The sequence below is a fragment of the Prosopis cineraria genome, unplaced genomic scaffold (assembly GCF_029017545.1).
Source record: "Prosopis cineraria cultivar Desert tree isolate PC_DT_omini unplaced genomic scaffold, ASM2901754v1 PC10, whole genome shotgun sequence".
Lineage (NCBI taxonomy): Eukaryota > Viridiplantae > Streptophyta > Magnoliopsida > Fabales > Fabaceae > Prosopis > Prosopis cineraria.
The window spans coordinates 36,608,384-36,624,412 of NW_026555341.1; the positions used below are offsets into that span (position 1 = coordinate 36,608,384).

The 16,029-nt window shown below is 34.3% G+C and overlaps 1 protein-coding gene across 4 annotated transcripts; it reads right to left on the bottom strand.

Annotated features, from left to right (window-relative positions):
- Positions 1 to 97: 97 nt before the first annotated feature.
- On the bottom strand, positions 98 to 6,797 carry LOC129321548 (2-dehydro-3-deoxyphosphooctonate aldolase). Of its 4 annotated transcripts, none has more exons than XM_054967345.1 (15): positions 6,636 to 6,793; positions 6,413 to 6,477; positions 6,198 to 6,295; positions 5,753 to 5,849; positions 5,055 to 5,120; positions 4,067 to 4,126; positions 3,882 to 3,956; positions 3,709 to 3,793; positions 3,335 to 3,393; positions 2,189 to 2,233; positions 1,660 to 1,758; positions 1,352 to 1,399; positions 1,158 to 1,205; positions 357 to 455; positions 98 to 272 (listed from the first exon to the last, which is right to left on the bottom strand). In XM_054967345.1, the coding sequence occupies exons 2-14, from the start codon at positions 6,446 to 6,448 to the stop codon at positions 399 to 401; spliced, it is 873 nt and encodes a 290-aa protein (XP_054823320.1). In that variant the 5' UTR covers positions 6,449 to 6,477; positions 6,636 to 6,793; the 3' UTR covers positions 98 to 272; positions 357 to 398. The 4 variants fall into 4 exon arrangements, 3 of the variants coding, with proteins under 3 accessions (XP_054823320.1, XP_054823318.1, XP_054823319.1); XM_054967343.1 differs by having other exon boundaries at positions 395 to 455; positions 6,636 to 6,792; XM_054967344.1 differs by having other exon boundaries at positions 391 to 455; positions 6,636 to 6,792.
- Between the last annotated feature and the right edge of the window lie 9,232 nt (positions 6,798 to 16,029).

Genomic DNA, 16,029 nt, shown 5'->3' on the forward strand with positions numbered 1-16,029 from the left:
CCCCCTGGGGCCCAAAAAAAAAAAAAAACCTGTATAAAGAAGAGCCAAATCTGCCGACTTCACATATCAATTAGAAGTCCTTTGCGGCTGGAAGAAGTAATAATGAACCATCAGATAATATTTTCAAAACATAACATTTCACATCAGTTTTTGCAGGTTGAAAAATGAACACGATTCAAGGTTTCGCATTGAACCTTGAACCTTGAAAAGAACAGTAATAGTAACAGTACTCAAGAAACCATACTCAGCATGACTGGAAACGCCATTGTTACCTGCAAATTGAAATTTACATCAGAGAGTAATCAACTATAGATAAGAAATGATTAGAAAATTACAGCATAAACAGAAACTATCACCAGCATTCAATACAGGTAGAAAATGAAACATTGCCTGCCTTTTTATTCACGGTATGGCGTGAGATCAATGTTGAATTTTTGTTTCCCTTTGCTTACCCTCTAAAATACAGCGAAGAATAATCAGTCAAATATATAGATTCGAAATTCCAAATATTAACAACAAAAATAGTCAGTTCATATTTGAAAAGAACCTACATGGGATATGAACAGTGGAACATAAAATCGGAGTATTGAGAGAACGTCTAGCTAATAGAACCTAATAGCAATTGTTCTTTTAGTTAATCATAAATAATATTCAGTCATCAAAACAGGGTAGGAAGATATTAGATATCTGCACAGTCACAAACTAATTGCACTAGTCCAATAAAAAGCAGGGCAAATTAATTGATTTCACATATAATAGCATTTGTCCAGTAAAAAGCAGGCCAAGCAAGATATCTGGTTGTCTACACAGTCACAGACCAATCTGATGAATTTATAATATTTTTTAAATTGCTATCCTTACTCTCCCCCTCATCTCTGCCTCTCTCTGTCTCTAGACTCCATTTTTTTCTCCGTCTTCTTCATTTCTCTCTCTCTCATCTGTCTAAATTTCTTGCCGTAACAGAGAGGATTACAGAGAAATAAGCATGAATATCGATCAATAAACTAACAATGATTCCATAATCTCAGTTTCTCTACATCAATTAGACTCAAGTTCATGAATAGCAAATCATCCACTGCTGCAAAGGTTAACACTATTATCAATATAAAATCATCACTTTTCATAACAGTTTATTAAATTTCAACCGACAGACTTACTGAGATAGCCACAAGTTCTTCCAGCAGCTCCTCCAAATGGCGCAAAGGCTGTCATACGAGGGAATTTTAAAAAATGATTCATCAAAGGTCCCCTTTCAAATATAAATGTACAGAGTAGCCAAAGAGAAATGAACATAGAGGGATTGTTTATAAATATAAATTATTATTATTATTATTATAAGAACCAAACTTACCCATTGTGTTGGACCATCAACAGGTGCATTCAGAGGATCATCATGTACCTAAAGACCAGAGGAAAAATATTAGAATCTCAATGATAGACAAACTAAAATGGTAGCGTAACCCTGAAATATTCTATGTGCACAATACGTAAGTAGAAAACAGTGTTAAACACTATCAAATCAGTTTCTCCGTCATATCAAAGTTTCACAAACTACACCAGAACAGCAAGAGGGGTCCCATACCAGATATTTTGGGTAAAACTATTATTTTATGGTATAATTAATATATATCAATATTGGCTTTAGCGTATTCACTGTACCTCCATGAAAATCCCGTCCACTCCAACAGCAACCGCTGTCCTTGCAATGCATGGTATCAATTCTCGAAGGCCTCCACTTGCAACGCCTCCACCTTCCAACTGTATAAAGAAGCAGAAATATAATCACTTATCTAGATGAAATATGCTCATAGGTCAACAAAATGACTTACTGGATTGGAAAGCAAAGAAAGTAAGCAAAAAAAATTAAGATTCCGACTGATATTGTTCCAGCACCTAATGGAAGTAGGACAAGGATTTTTGACATCAGGATATAGTGAAACCAAAATAATGTTTTCCCTCAAAAGTTAAACACAAATAGAGATTAATTGAGCGTCCTCCTTTAAAGATACATATACAATGGAGGTAGTTCTTCGAGCTTGGCTTCTTGTTATCTCTATCTTACGTAACTGTCAAAAACACCACATGCTAGAATAATCTGCCGCATAACGTACTACATATAAAAAATAAGAAGAGGTAGAACCATATTTAGTACAAAACAAAAAAGGGAATTACAATATACTACGTATACCTTTTTTCCAGCAGGCTGTTGTAATGAATGTGTGATATCAGCTACCTGAGGCAGAAAAATATTTTAATGATTAGTTTAATGAGAAATAGAATGGTTTATGGACATAGTGGGGACTGCTGCATTGATATTTGATCAACTAGCTAGGATCAAAGGATCATTTGAACAATTTATGTTCTCACTGACTAGAAATCAGAGATCAATCAAGGAAATCTTCCTGTAACCAGTTGATAGGCAGAAGAAAAGATATTCTTCTGTCTACATTTAATTCTACTTTCATAAGTCCTCTCTAGTCTATTAACCTCACTTCCTTTTTACATTCTTCCTCTCCAGCATTTTTGTTATTCAACTGGTAGCACCAAGAAATAAATACACCAAAATTAAAATTTAGCTTACAAAATAAAGCTTTTGAAAATAATAGTACCTATAATAAACGCAAAAAGGAGTTAGTCTCATTTTCATAGAAAGACAAATGAACGTCTACATTCTGGTTTTCTTCACAATTGATTTGAAAATTGAATAGGAAATTCCATGTTTAGTTGAGGTCATAAATCGAGAGAGATGTTCTATGTTTTTCATTCATATATCAGTAGATATAACATAGGTCCTATGTAATGCATCAAAAAAATACATTCTTTGCATTTGAACAACGCTTGTCTTAAAATTATTTAAAAAGTTTCAATAAAGTTCTTTGCATATGAACAACACTTGTGTCAAAAAGTTGCATCAGCAAAAAAAAAAAAAAATTAAAAAAGGTCTTCAAGAAAAGTTGCGTGTACAAGCTTTCAGTAGCTGTGTAAGGTCAGAGAAATCAGCATTTTCAGGGACCTATGGCAGAACTTCCACCTAAGGCGGTAAAAAAGGTAGAGATGCGAGTTTTTGATGGCATAACCTTGCATTTAATTAGAGAAACATTTACCATTTTTAAAATCACCTTCTAGGCTGAGTTTACAATAATTCTTCCATTTTTAAACTAATAGTACTTTCATTAATTGGTCAGGGAGCAATGCTATTAAGAAATCGATAGGAAGAAGCAAGAATATCTTTTACCCTGAATATCCTAAAGCCTTTCATTTATAGAACAGAATACAATGATGCAGCTAGTCTCACTATATTTTAAGGACAGCCATACTAGAATTATTTACTTACCACAGGACAATTAGCTTCTCGCATCCACTCCAGGTTTCTTGGGTCGACAATCAAATCATCTACAAAAACAAAGCAAAGGATTCATATATTTTGGTTTTTTTAAACCCTATCATTAATTGAAGCTAACTTGCTTGCGGCAAAACTAAATTCCAAGTATCGCAGGAGAAAGGGCAGGGAGGAGAGCAGGTGGCATAGAATAAAACTTGAATTTGAACCTTCAACAAGCACAAGACTACAGTGAAACTACAATAAATTAGCATACTGAAAGAACTATAGCATCTCATGTAATATGGATATTGATCGTTATGCAAGATCAGCACAGTTCAAACTCAAAGGCATATTATAAAGAGCTCAAACAGATGCTATAAACTTACTGTAACCAAACATAGTTCCTCTCTCACAAACCATTACATTTGGATTTCCAGCCAATCTAATTTTTTCAGCTGAATTTGTCATGACCTGCATATTTAATATTTATGAAATATATATATATATAGACAAGACAACAATTAGAATTTTAACACATCAGGTTGGACAATATACTTACAGAAGGAGCACAGAACTGGCCTTTCTTGATGTTGACAATTTTTCCAGTTTTGGCTGCTGCCACTAAAAGATCTGTCTGTCAAGAGGGGAGATAAAAGAATTATATAAAATCAGGATATCTATCATCCAAAAAAGCCAGTCAGTTATACAGGTACTGATAACTGAATTGGGAAAAAATTATTTTACTTGACGACATAGGAATGCTGGAATCTGAATAACATCTGCAACCCTGCCAACTGGTTCACACTGGTAAACGAAAAGGTAATGAGTAATAGTAAGTTAAAAATAATTTTTCTAAAATTCAATAAAATGCGCCTCCAACGAGAACGTATCAGAAGCATCCATTCAATAAATTCAGTAAATTAAAGTAATAATATATCAAGAATTTAACAATAAAACATTGCTAGCCAATTTAATTACAAGTTTGGAGGGATAAAAGCCAAATAGAAAGGGAAAGATAGCAAAGTCAAATCAAGCTTTACAAGACAATTAATCATCTAAACCAAATTTTTTCTTTAAAGTTATATATGCAGATAGATCAATTTCTTTGGCCATCCAGATACATACATGAAGTCCCACAAATATGCAATGCATAAGGGCGCTCAACAGCCAAAATAATAATTGAAATAAGGATGGGTAGCTAAACCGCAGCCTGCTAAAACATCTGTTACTCTGAACTCCTAAGCTTATCTAAAATCAGAAAACACTACCCCGGTTTCTTGCCTTGTTCTTCCAAGTAAATTTCATCCAATCACATCGCTTTCAAAAGGTATAGAATTTTATCTAGTATTTTGGTCATAGATCATGACCATTTATTGTGTTTTGAATTTTTTAGTGCCACTGAAAAATGTAACTGATTTACAAATTTGCAGATTGCTGGCTGAAGTCTGGCAAATTTGTAAAGACCTAAACATATAAACCCGGAACTCCCAAATTTAAAACCATAAATTCGACATTATGATGACATTATACATCAATCCGTGTATCATAATTGGCATCACTGATACTGCATAAGATACCCTATCAAAATGACAGATAATTTGAATGAACTTCATCACAACAGGAATATGGAACAAGGGACTTAATCCAAGCAAAAATGCTAAAAAATTTGAAATATGTTCCAAACATTCAAACAGGCAGAACAGTTGTGTTTGGATATAAGCACATACATTACCTGGATAGTCTCATGCACATCTGTCACAATAGGAATGTCATAGGCTATTTTGACCTTCTCAAGTATCTGTAGAAAATAATGAGAAATGTAGACAATCAAATCTTTGGGTTAGCTTGAAAATAAAGCATAGCAAAATTAGTGCCAGCAAAAGCTCAAAACAAGTTGGTCTAAGCATGAGCCGTAATTTGCCTTCATCAAGATCAAAATTCGGTGGTTTTAACAATTTTACTACCATGATGCAATTTTCATGTCAAAGAAAAATGGCACTCTAGCCATGTCACAATAGTTGTGCTAGAAGATATTCAAAGTCATAATTCCTTTTTATGTAAATATTTTATCATAATTACCATTAAAAATGAATAATCCTCCTAAATTTCGTAGCATTTGTACAGTAGCCTTTTCCATGATGTAGTTAACAATGCAAGAGGTGACATCCAAACCAGAACAGCACTCCCATGGCATAACTTTCTGAACCTTACAAGGGGCTGAGAAAAGATTACCCAGGTTCCTACCACAAGGTCGGCATGTGCAACATCCAGCCAAAATTATCTGGTAAGATATCAATTACTCCTTCCTTTTTTACGTATCTATAATTAATGCTTTTATTAAAACTCCAGAATCATTAACGAAATAGAACATCCTACTTGCTCAAGAAACAAAACTACAATGGTGCAATTAAAAGTGGCAGAGTTCTGAACCTTCAATCCTTCAGCCATGCCTGGGCCACGAAATGATTTTGATGATGTCCGATTGGCTTTATCAAAGCTTGACTTGAAAACCAATGGTACTCCAACTCTGGCAGTTATATACTCTAGATCATGTTAGACGCCCACACGTACAAAAATATATCTCGTAAGCCAACTTGACTTTATATTTTTTTGACATTTCACAAAAATTACATTTTTACATGACTAAAGTAGGCAAACAGCAAGCTGAGAGAAGCAGATAGGACATTTCAAATAAATTCAGGCTATGGAAGTTGAAGTACAGAGCGAACTAATTTAGCTTATGGAGGAGACAAATATTAGTACAGCAGTGCCAGATAAACTTTATGGCTCACAAAACAAAAAAGAACGAGAAAGAGACGTATGTTGCCAGTAGCCCACAAAAGAAGTTAGAAGTAGGAAGCTAGGAATAACGTACTTCGATGTGATATTCTTAATATGCTTAGCCATTCGTAGAATGTGCTCCTCAGATTCAATCACATTGGGACCCGCTAGCAGAAAGAATGGGTTTGCACCCTGTAGTAACAGATGCAAAGGAAATTAAATAATAAAACATGCATTATTAGCATAACTCGCAAAATGCTTAAACAAATATTGCTGAGGAAAACAAAAAAGAAGCAGATCGCTTCAAACCTTGAGCTGGTTAAACAGAACTGTAGATGGATCCATTTTCGCGGTCGAAAGAAACAAAAAAGGAACTGCGCGAAACAACAAAGCACTCAAGAAATTCAGAAAATTTGATTGCCAAGGTATACCAAGCCTTAAAGCATGCTACATTCTACAATTCTCCAAAAAAGAGGTCAGCGACTTTCCAACACGTTCTCAGAATCTCATGACAAGAAGCAAGATGGCTTACTACTAAGAAAGGTAGCGAGAGTGAAGGAAATCTTCCAAGATCAGCGAAAGCGGTGATCTTCGCCCCTAAAAGTTATTTTTAATACAACTCCATCAATCAAAGTGGAATTTCACGAAATTCTTTTTTTTTTTTTCCTTTTCCATTGCGGTCGATGTTACAGGGTGTTTCTGTTTTCACGCTTCTGTAGTGAAGTCGGAGATCCGTAATTCTAAAATGGGAAAATTAAAAAAATTAATATTTATTGGAGAGTAACTTAGAAATAATAATTATTTAGACAGACCGAATCTCAAAATATAAATTTAAAAATATTAAGTTGTCCCTTTAAAAAAAAAAATTACCCCTGACCTAACCATTTTTTTGGATTCAAACTTACGATGTTTTCACAGAGAGACAGAGAGAGATACTAACGGTTAACATTAAATTATCCTTAATCAAATCTCATATTACAATTTTTCTTATAACATCTCAAATTGTATTTAACAATTATTAATAAAAATATATTATTTGAGAAAAAGTTATTTTTTATAACAAGAAAATAAAAAAAAACTGAACTAAACTAATGCCTAGAAACCTGAAGCATGTTTGGCTCAAAAAAAAAAAAAACCTGAAGCATGATAATGATCTCATCTTTCTTGGAAATCGCAAATTCAGAGACTAGAACAGGGTGATCTTGGCAAAATATAGTAACTCTTTAACAATAAATATTTTTTAAAATTCTATAATTTAATTTTTTAGAAATAAAGATTTTAAAATTATATTGATTCAATTATTTAAAAGTAAAGATTTTTTAAAAATCACATTTATTTAATTAAATTTAATACTTTTTTTAACTAAAAACTGCACAATCTCATTTTTTAAAGATTGTCCTCGTAATTTGTGCAGCACCCAACTTTCATTTTAAGGCATTATTGAGAGATTTTATATTGATTATATTCCCTCCGATCCTATTTATAAGTTATTTTTATCAATCTCATCAATATTAATACAATAAAAGTATAAGGAATTAAAATAAATAAAATTTCAAACATAACCCTCAAATAAAAAGCAAAAAGTAGATCAATCATATAATATTATTTTTTCTGTCTTTCTCTCTCTTATTTTTTAAGGGTAATTTAAGAATTTTAATTTAAAATAAAACAATCCTATCAACAAATGATTAATAAAGTGGACCAAATTATGCTTTTAGAAAGTGACTTATATACTGGACTGGAGGAGTAATAGTCAATTAAATTACCTTAATCCTTCATCCTAGTTTTAATTTTTATGTTCCTTCATACTAAAGTTTAGCAGTAATAAATCCTTTATAAAATTCTGTGCATTGAGTAAACAAATGTGAATATTAAGCAATTGCATTTTTTTAATGAATATGATAACTATATTCCACTCAGGGAAAAACTATGTACACTGAATGAATGGCTTGAGATCAACTTTTGCTTCGTGTTCTTTAAGAAATGGCTTCTCCAATTTACTCCTTGATGGAAACAAAAGCTATATTAGCTAACCATCGCGCACATATAAATAGAATGGATGGAACAACTTTTTTTCATTCCACTTATTTATCCCATTCATTGAATGCAAGGGAAGAATACAAATTTTTGGAAGAAGATGCAAATTTTACAAGATCTTTAGAAATTACACATTAGTGTTTAGCCAAATTATATTCAATAATAATTTATCTCATGTGCGACTTTTGATGTGCTAACACTATAATCCCCCACAAACACGTGTGTGCATGCTGGACCTTTGACGCTGATATTCAGCAATTGAATTTCGACATGATAACAGGCAAAACGTAATAACTGTGTTTCAAAATAGCTGGAACACAAGGTGATGTGAGAGGCAATCAGAGGCGATTGTAGGGGTGAAAACGTTGGTGTCCGAGGTGATGGAAAAGAGAGAGATAAAGGTCTAGAGTCTTTGCCCATAGAGTTCATTTTCGGCTGTTCAACAAAGGAAAAAGATAAGTTTTTGAAGTCTTCGAGTTAAGATCAGGCTACTACTCACCGATGTCCAGTGCCTATATCCTACAAAGATAAACTTCTTGCTGTCGGGGGTGCTAGTTTCCTAGTCAAACATGATGAAGAAAATGATATCGTTAACAGGTGGAAAGCTTACTTTTTAAAGAGAAATTCAAAGGAGGAAGTTGCTCAGAAGAATGATAGGTCTGATGAGGACGAATCACATGAAGATGACTGTCATGAGGGTAAATGGCCTAAACTTCATGCCACAGCTAAAGAATATGCATCTTAGTGTAAGCCATGGATGAACTCTGTGATTGTGAAATTGTTGGGGGTTGATTTTCTGAAGCATTTCATATGAGACAAAATTATTTGCATGTGGAAGACTCAAGGGGAGATCAAGGTTGTTCCGATAAGCAATGGTTATTTCACTATCTCTTTTGTGAACAAGGAGGATCGAGATTATGCATTTCAAGAGAGCCCATGGATGATTGATGACCACTATCTCTTGGTGCAGAAACGACGGCCTAATTTCAATCGCTGGAAAGTGGATACACAATGCAAAATTGCTATATGGGTTAGACTAATAGATCTACTATTAGAACTTTACAATGATGAGTTACTTAAAAGAATTAGTAATATGATAGGAAGAATTATTCGGGTTGATAGGTTACTTCAATATATGATAAAGGAGGATTTGCTCGGCTTTTTGTTGAGATTGATTTGCAGAAGCCATTACTCCCACTTTTTGACTGGTGTGGTGAAGGTAGACCCATGGCATATGAGGGTCTCCACATGATTTGCTTCTTATATGGGAAATACGACCACACAAGAGACCACTGCTCTGATAATACGGATGAATAGCAGGTTCATGATCCCACAAAGTCTATGTTGCATGCTGATACAACAGATAAATGTCAGTTCAATAAAGATGGTATGGAAAGGGGTGCAAACACGATGGTGGACACAGTTTGCGATGACAGATCCGGTGGCAGCAATGAATGGGGGCTGAGTATGATTGTTCACATGATTTTTGAAGCAGTTTAAACAAGGAGAAATCTAAGGGATTGGAGCAAAAAGGTAGGCTGAAGAACAAGTAAAAATCGATACGTGATATACTGTCAAAAAATCTACACAGAGCTACTTTGATTCAAGATAATAATAGAGGATTACATGGGAAGGATATTTTCAGGGTGAAGGAAGGGGATAAAAACAAAAAGGAAGACCTTAGTCAATGTGCGTTTAGTCAAGATTTGGAGCTAAATAAATCTGATTGGACCATGGTTGGAGAAAAGAGGGAAAATTCAAATAAACCCAAAATGAAAGGGAAGGAGAATCACATGGGCACTATTGAGAGAAACAAAAAGAAACACATGGTGGCCTCTCAAGTTTTAAGCCCATCTTGACTTCCAACACCTTTAATGTACTTCAATGTCGGCCACTGCCTTTCAACAATAATTTAGATCCAGGAGCTAGCGGTACTATTAGTAACTTTGTGTTTATAGATGTAATTCATACAGCTGCCACACTGAATAGGCTAGCAGACATTAGTCGAACACCTGAAGGTGACTTACCTTCATGAGGAAAAATTAATGACGTGGAACCATGGATGAACACCCTTTAACTAAATCTATGACTACAAATGATGCAATCATGGAAAATGACTTAAGTATGAGAGAGGATAATTCCCACCAACAACCCCAACTAGTTTTAAGATTATATAACTTTGAAATTCAAGAGGGACTAGCAGTAAGACCTTTTCTTCTCTGGTCCAGGAGATGAAGTCTCATTATAAGGTTGACTTCTTAGCTATTCTTGAAACTCGCTTCAATATGGATATTGTAGCAAGAAGAGTAGTGTCTTTGGGATTTCAATACAGTGAGGTTATGGATATCGACAATTATAGCAGTGGAATTTGGTGTCTTTGGAATGCTTATGGGAAGAAGATTCATGGTTTAAAATCTAACTTCCAATTTATTCATCTTTGCATTGAGGAGATAACAGGTACTTATTAGTTTCTTATGGTGATTTACGCCAGCCCTAACCCTTTCATTCATAATGGCCTAACCCTTTCATTCATAATGGTCTTTGGCATGATCTAACAAGAATACATGCCTCCTATCCTGGACCCTAGATTGTTAGAGGAGATTTTAATGCTACCTTCTATGATCATGAATGTCAATCTCAAGCTCGTCGCAGATTATCTAGTGATAGGGCTTTTATTGATTGGTTTGATGGGATTGACTTAATTGATTTAGACTTTAGTGGCCTATGCCTCATGTGGTCTTGTGGGGACACAGCGGCTAGACTTGACTGATTCATTTGCAATGAAAGCTGGGTTTCCTTATTTCCTAATGCTACAGTGACACACCTCCCACACTTTAAATCTGATCACAGGCCTCTTCTTCTTAATCTCAATGTTAGTGAAGGGTCGAGGAGAAAAAATTGACCTTTTCATCTTATTGCCTCTTAGGTCCTTCACGATCACTTTGATGATTATGTTAGACATGAATGGAAGGAAGATCTAGATTGGTACTCGAATATTTTTAAGTTTTGTAGGTGCTTGCTCAAGGTGAAATAAAACAACCTTTGGGAATATTAATGCATGAAAGAAGTAGATCATGAGACATCTGGATGATATTGTTCAAGCATTTAATCATGGAGGAGACGTAAGTATACTTGAGGAATTACAACTCTCTCTTTGGAAGGATCTTGAAGAAATTTTAATCTAGGAATCTCTTTTATGGGCATAAAAAGCTAGAGTTGAGTGGAACTTGCATGGGGATGGTAATACCAAACTCTTTCACTCAAATGCAAACAAACAATGTAAGATCAATAAGATTAATGCCATTTGTAATGAACAAGGAGATTAGATTTATGATACTGATGAAATTAAGCTGACTGCCACTTCTTACTTCTCTAATCTTTTCGTTGGTAAGGTTAGTTATCATCCACCTCTTGATTGCTCTATTTCTTATCCCAATGTAGACGATATTTTTCTTTGCCTTTGCGGCAAACCTGCTAATGATGAAGAAATTAAGGATGTGATTTTTAATATGGCCCTCAAGGCTCGGGGCTGAATGGTTTTAATGCTTTATTTTTTAAAACCAATGGGCAACCATTAGTAGGACTATGATCAAATTTGTTTAGGAAATTGTTGAGAATCCCAGAAGGATTGAGGAAGTTAATAAAACTCTGCTTGTGCTTATCCTAAAGAAAGAGACTCCGGAATCCTTCGGGGATCTTCATCCTATTAGTTTGTGCAATGTCATCTATAAGATTATTATGAAGATTGCTGCGGATCATCTAAAGAACTTTTTACCCCAGGTTATCTCCCCTAATCAATACAGTTTTGTTCGCAAGAGACATAGTATGGATAATATTATTGTAGCCTAAGAAATTATTCACTCTATGCACAATATGACAACTAAGACAAGCTTTATGACTACAAAAATTGATCTTGAGAAAGCCTATTACAGAGTGTACTGGGATTTTCTTATGACCTGTTTGAAGGAGTTAAACCTACCAAAAAATTTTATAAATATCATATTTTACAATGTTTCTACTGCTAGTATGCAGCTGCTATGGAATGGAGATAAAGCTGATGAATTTGAGATTTATAAGGGAGTAAGGCAGGGTGATCCCATCTCTCCATATTTATTTATTATCTGCATAGAAAAACTAACACACTTAATTCAAATGAAGATTATGTCTGTTGAATGGAGACCTATTCGCCTCATTAAGACAAGTTCGCCTATGTCTCATCTTTTCTTTGCTGATGATATTATGCTTTTTGCTGAAGCATCACTCCAACAAGCAAGACTATAAGTGAGTGCTTGAATAAGTTCTACAATAGTTCTAGGTTAAAGGTTAATCTTGCTAAGACTAGGATTTATTTCTCTCCTAATGTGCATCACTCCAGGTGTTCAGAAATCAGTGACTTTTTAGGTTTTACTCAAACTGAGATCTTAAGAGATACCTTGGGGTCCAATTACACCATCAAAGGGTCACTAATAACATTTTTAAAGAGGTGGTTGATAAGGTTAAAGCTAAGCTGGATAGCTAGAAAGCTAATTCTATTTCTCTCGCTGGTTACACTACTCTTATTTCTTCTGTTACTAGTGCCATACCAACTTACACGATACAAACTTCCTCTCTCCCGATTAGTACATGTGGTGAGCTAGATAAATGCAATAGAAAATTTTCTTGGGGTAGTACAAGGGATGGCAAGAAAATTCCCCTTGTTGCTTGGAGTAATGTGTGTTTACTTAAGGAAAGAAGAGGCATGGATCTTCGACAAGCCTAACTTCAAAATAAAGCTTTACTAATAAGCTTGGCTGGTCGATGGTGACAAAGCGTGATGATTTCTGGGTAAAAGTAGTTCGGAATAAATATAATTGTGGTGATGACTTGCTCCCTTAAATTGATCTCAAAATTTGTGGTTTAGAATCAAAGAAACATGGAGTAAAGTCATAGATGGTTTAGATCTTAACTAAAGTAATGTAGCCATTCGCTAGAAATGGGAGAGAAATGGCTTATTTTCTGTCAAATCAGCCTATACCTCTCTTTAAAATGATGATAGAGTAGCTAATTGTAACATCTCTATTTTTAATTCCCTTATTTACTAAGATTAATAAGGATAATTAAGTAAGTTGATGTGGTTTATGGTCAAAGGAGAGTAATAAGTGTTTTTAATTGGAATTTTAGGTATAATTTAGATTTAAAGTAAAATAGGAGTCACTTAAGGACCACAAAGTGAAGAAAAACATGCTAAACAGCCTCTGTACCACATGCCGCAGCATGTGCGCAATGCACCATGATGCACAAGGCCATCAGGCAAGACTTCCCTTCTTTATACTACATGCCACGATGCGTGGGGACAAGCGCTGCGGTGCACGATGTGAATTCTACAGAATTTAAAAGTGAACTAATGCGACAAAACAAAAAGGAAAGGAAAGGGAAATGGAAGAGCTCACATTTGCTCTGTTAGGCATGACTTAGGTGAGAATTTAAGAAGGTTTGAAGCTCCAAATTATCTAAGGTAAGATTTATAAACCCTATTTCTCCTTTCCTCTTCCATATTCTCAAGTATTTAAGTTAGGGTTTAAATAAGGATGGTGATTTCAGTCCATATAGAGTATGAGTTCAAACCCATTGACTCAAATGGAGTTAATGAGAGTTGTTTAGAGTATTTAAATTTAGTATAAATAATTTTGGTGGTTCTTGAAGGGAGAGCTCCATTAATATCCAAAATTTACACTTATATGGGTGCTTGGAAGAGTGTAATGCCATTAATAAGAGTTTAATTGCTCATTAATGTTATTGAGGACTAAAGAGAGATAATAAATTTAATGGATAGACTCAAACTCATGTAGAGTGAATATTAGGCAATTTAGAAGTAAAGATTGAGGGTTTAATATTTGAGTTGGTAATATTGATAAAATTCAACTTGATTTATTGTAGTTTTAGCCCTTAGTAACCCATTTGGCTTGAAAATTTAAGCTTGGAGGCTCTTATATTGAGGGATAAACCTTTGCCATATTAAAATTTTGAGGTAACTAGGGGAATCTTACTTTGAATAGTTATATATTAATTGATTGTTAATTAATTGTTAAATGTGAATTGTGAAAGTTACATGTATGGAATTGATTTTCAATGTGAAACCATGTATAAATTTCAATGAATGTATGAAAATTTGAATGTGTATAATGCTATTTTTAGCTTAAAATGCAAAATGAGAAGTCAAGAGGGTTTTCGAACTATGAACATGCTTATGCTTTTGAAAAATGAATGTGATATTGTCTAGAGGTAATTATGTATTAATGAAAAGTGGATTGAGGTAAGAGAAAACAATTTTAAGAAAATGATGAGAATACATACTTAGGTAGCGCACAATTGTGAGCCCAACGTGATTGTTATGATAATGAGTAAAAGAAAATAAAAATGTGAAAATGAGTTAGTATTGATTATGGCATGATCAATGATAGGAGTTTCGCCTAAAAATTGGGAGTAGAGAAAAATTCATATGGTATTTAGGTTACCCTCTAGATACGAGGGTATAGCCTTGTCCCATTGTTTATCGAGGGACTATCCCATAGTTTGTCAAAGAATTAGAACTTAGCTATTTTCACCAGTTCAATGAGGAAAATAGTCTAGGGTATGAGACACCCTAGAGATTCAAGAATGGGAAAAGCCGTGGTCTAAGAGTGAGTCCTATGATTTTTAATCAGGTCACACCTTATGATTGGTGAACTTAAGCAGTCCAATCACACAGATGGAGCCTTATTCAGTGTTATAACCCATAGTTTTAGTCTGAAAAAATAAGAAGGGTATAAGGTTGGTTGATCATTATCTAAGTAAATATATGGTGTGTCACACATGTTAAATTGTGACAAGTCACGTGAATAATAGATCATGGTCACATATATGAGAATATGGTAATAGTGTACCTAGTATATGTGAGATAAAGAAGTTATTAAATGATAAATAACAAGTTATGATATGTGTGAGTATGTTTTAAGTACTTGGTTTCATATACATGTGCTTGGCTTATAATTGATATATAACTGCATAGGGTAGGTTTTACCTTGATTACTAAGTGGCTAAACTCACCTCTTTCATTTAACACATTTTAGACTCTAACTCTGGTGCAAAGAGGGAGAAGGCTCAAGAGGCTAGGAATTAGCATATTCCTTTTTGTATGCCTCTAGCTTAATTTATTTTGTGCAATAGTATATGTTTGTCAATCTTAAATTGCATGTCATCTCACTTACACTATTTTGTTGTTGCAAATGTCTAATTTGTATTTTAGGCTCTGAATATTTGTGTATGTTAAAATATATATGTTGTAAGTCCAAAATACTAGTGCAAGAGTAAAAATAATGATTTGAACATCTTTTGATTGATTTGAATACAATGCAATGACAAATTACCTCCCCCTCTGTTTTTGGTAAAAAAAAAAGTTAAGAGGTAAATTTTTATTATACTATGGTTTAAGCGTGGGTGACATATTGCATTGGTAGTCTTAAGTCCAATAGATATGGTTCAAGTATTAGGACAGGCTATTGGCACATGTTGAGAGTTTTGGACATCCATTTTGAGTGAAAGTTGTGAAAAGTGGTTAAAATATGTTTGGGTGTCCAACTTTCTGGTGTGACTTGTTTTAAAAGTAAAACTTGTGCCATTAGCTAGTTCATGTCAAGAGCTTTCCATAAACACCTAGACCACGTCATTCGGACGTCGGATGAAGAATCAGGGCGCGTCAGAAGTTTCTCGATTCTACTATCAAATGATAGCAAAATCTGCTGAATTTTCATGCAACACATCACAGCGCAGCGTGCACCGGCCAAGGTGCACTGCTCTCTCACACATTAAGAGAGTTGTTTTTCACTTATTTTTTACTTCTTTCACTCCTCTGAAGTATTTCATGCTTCCAA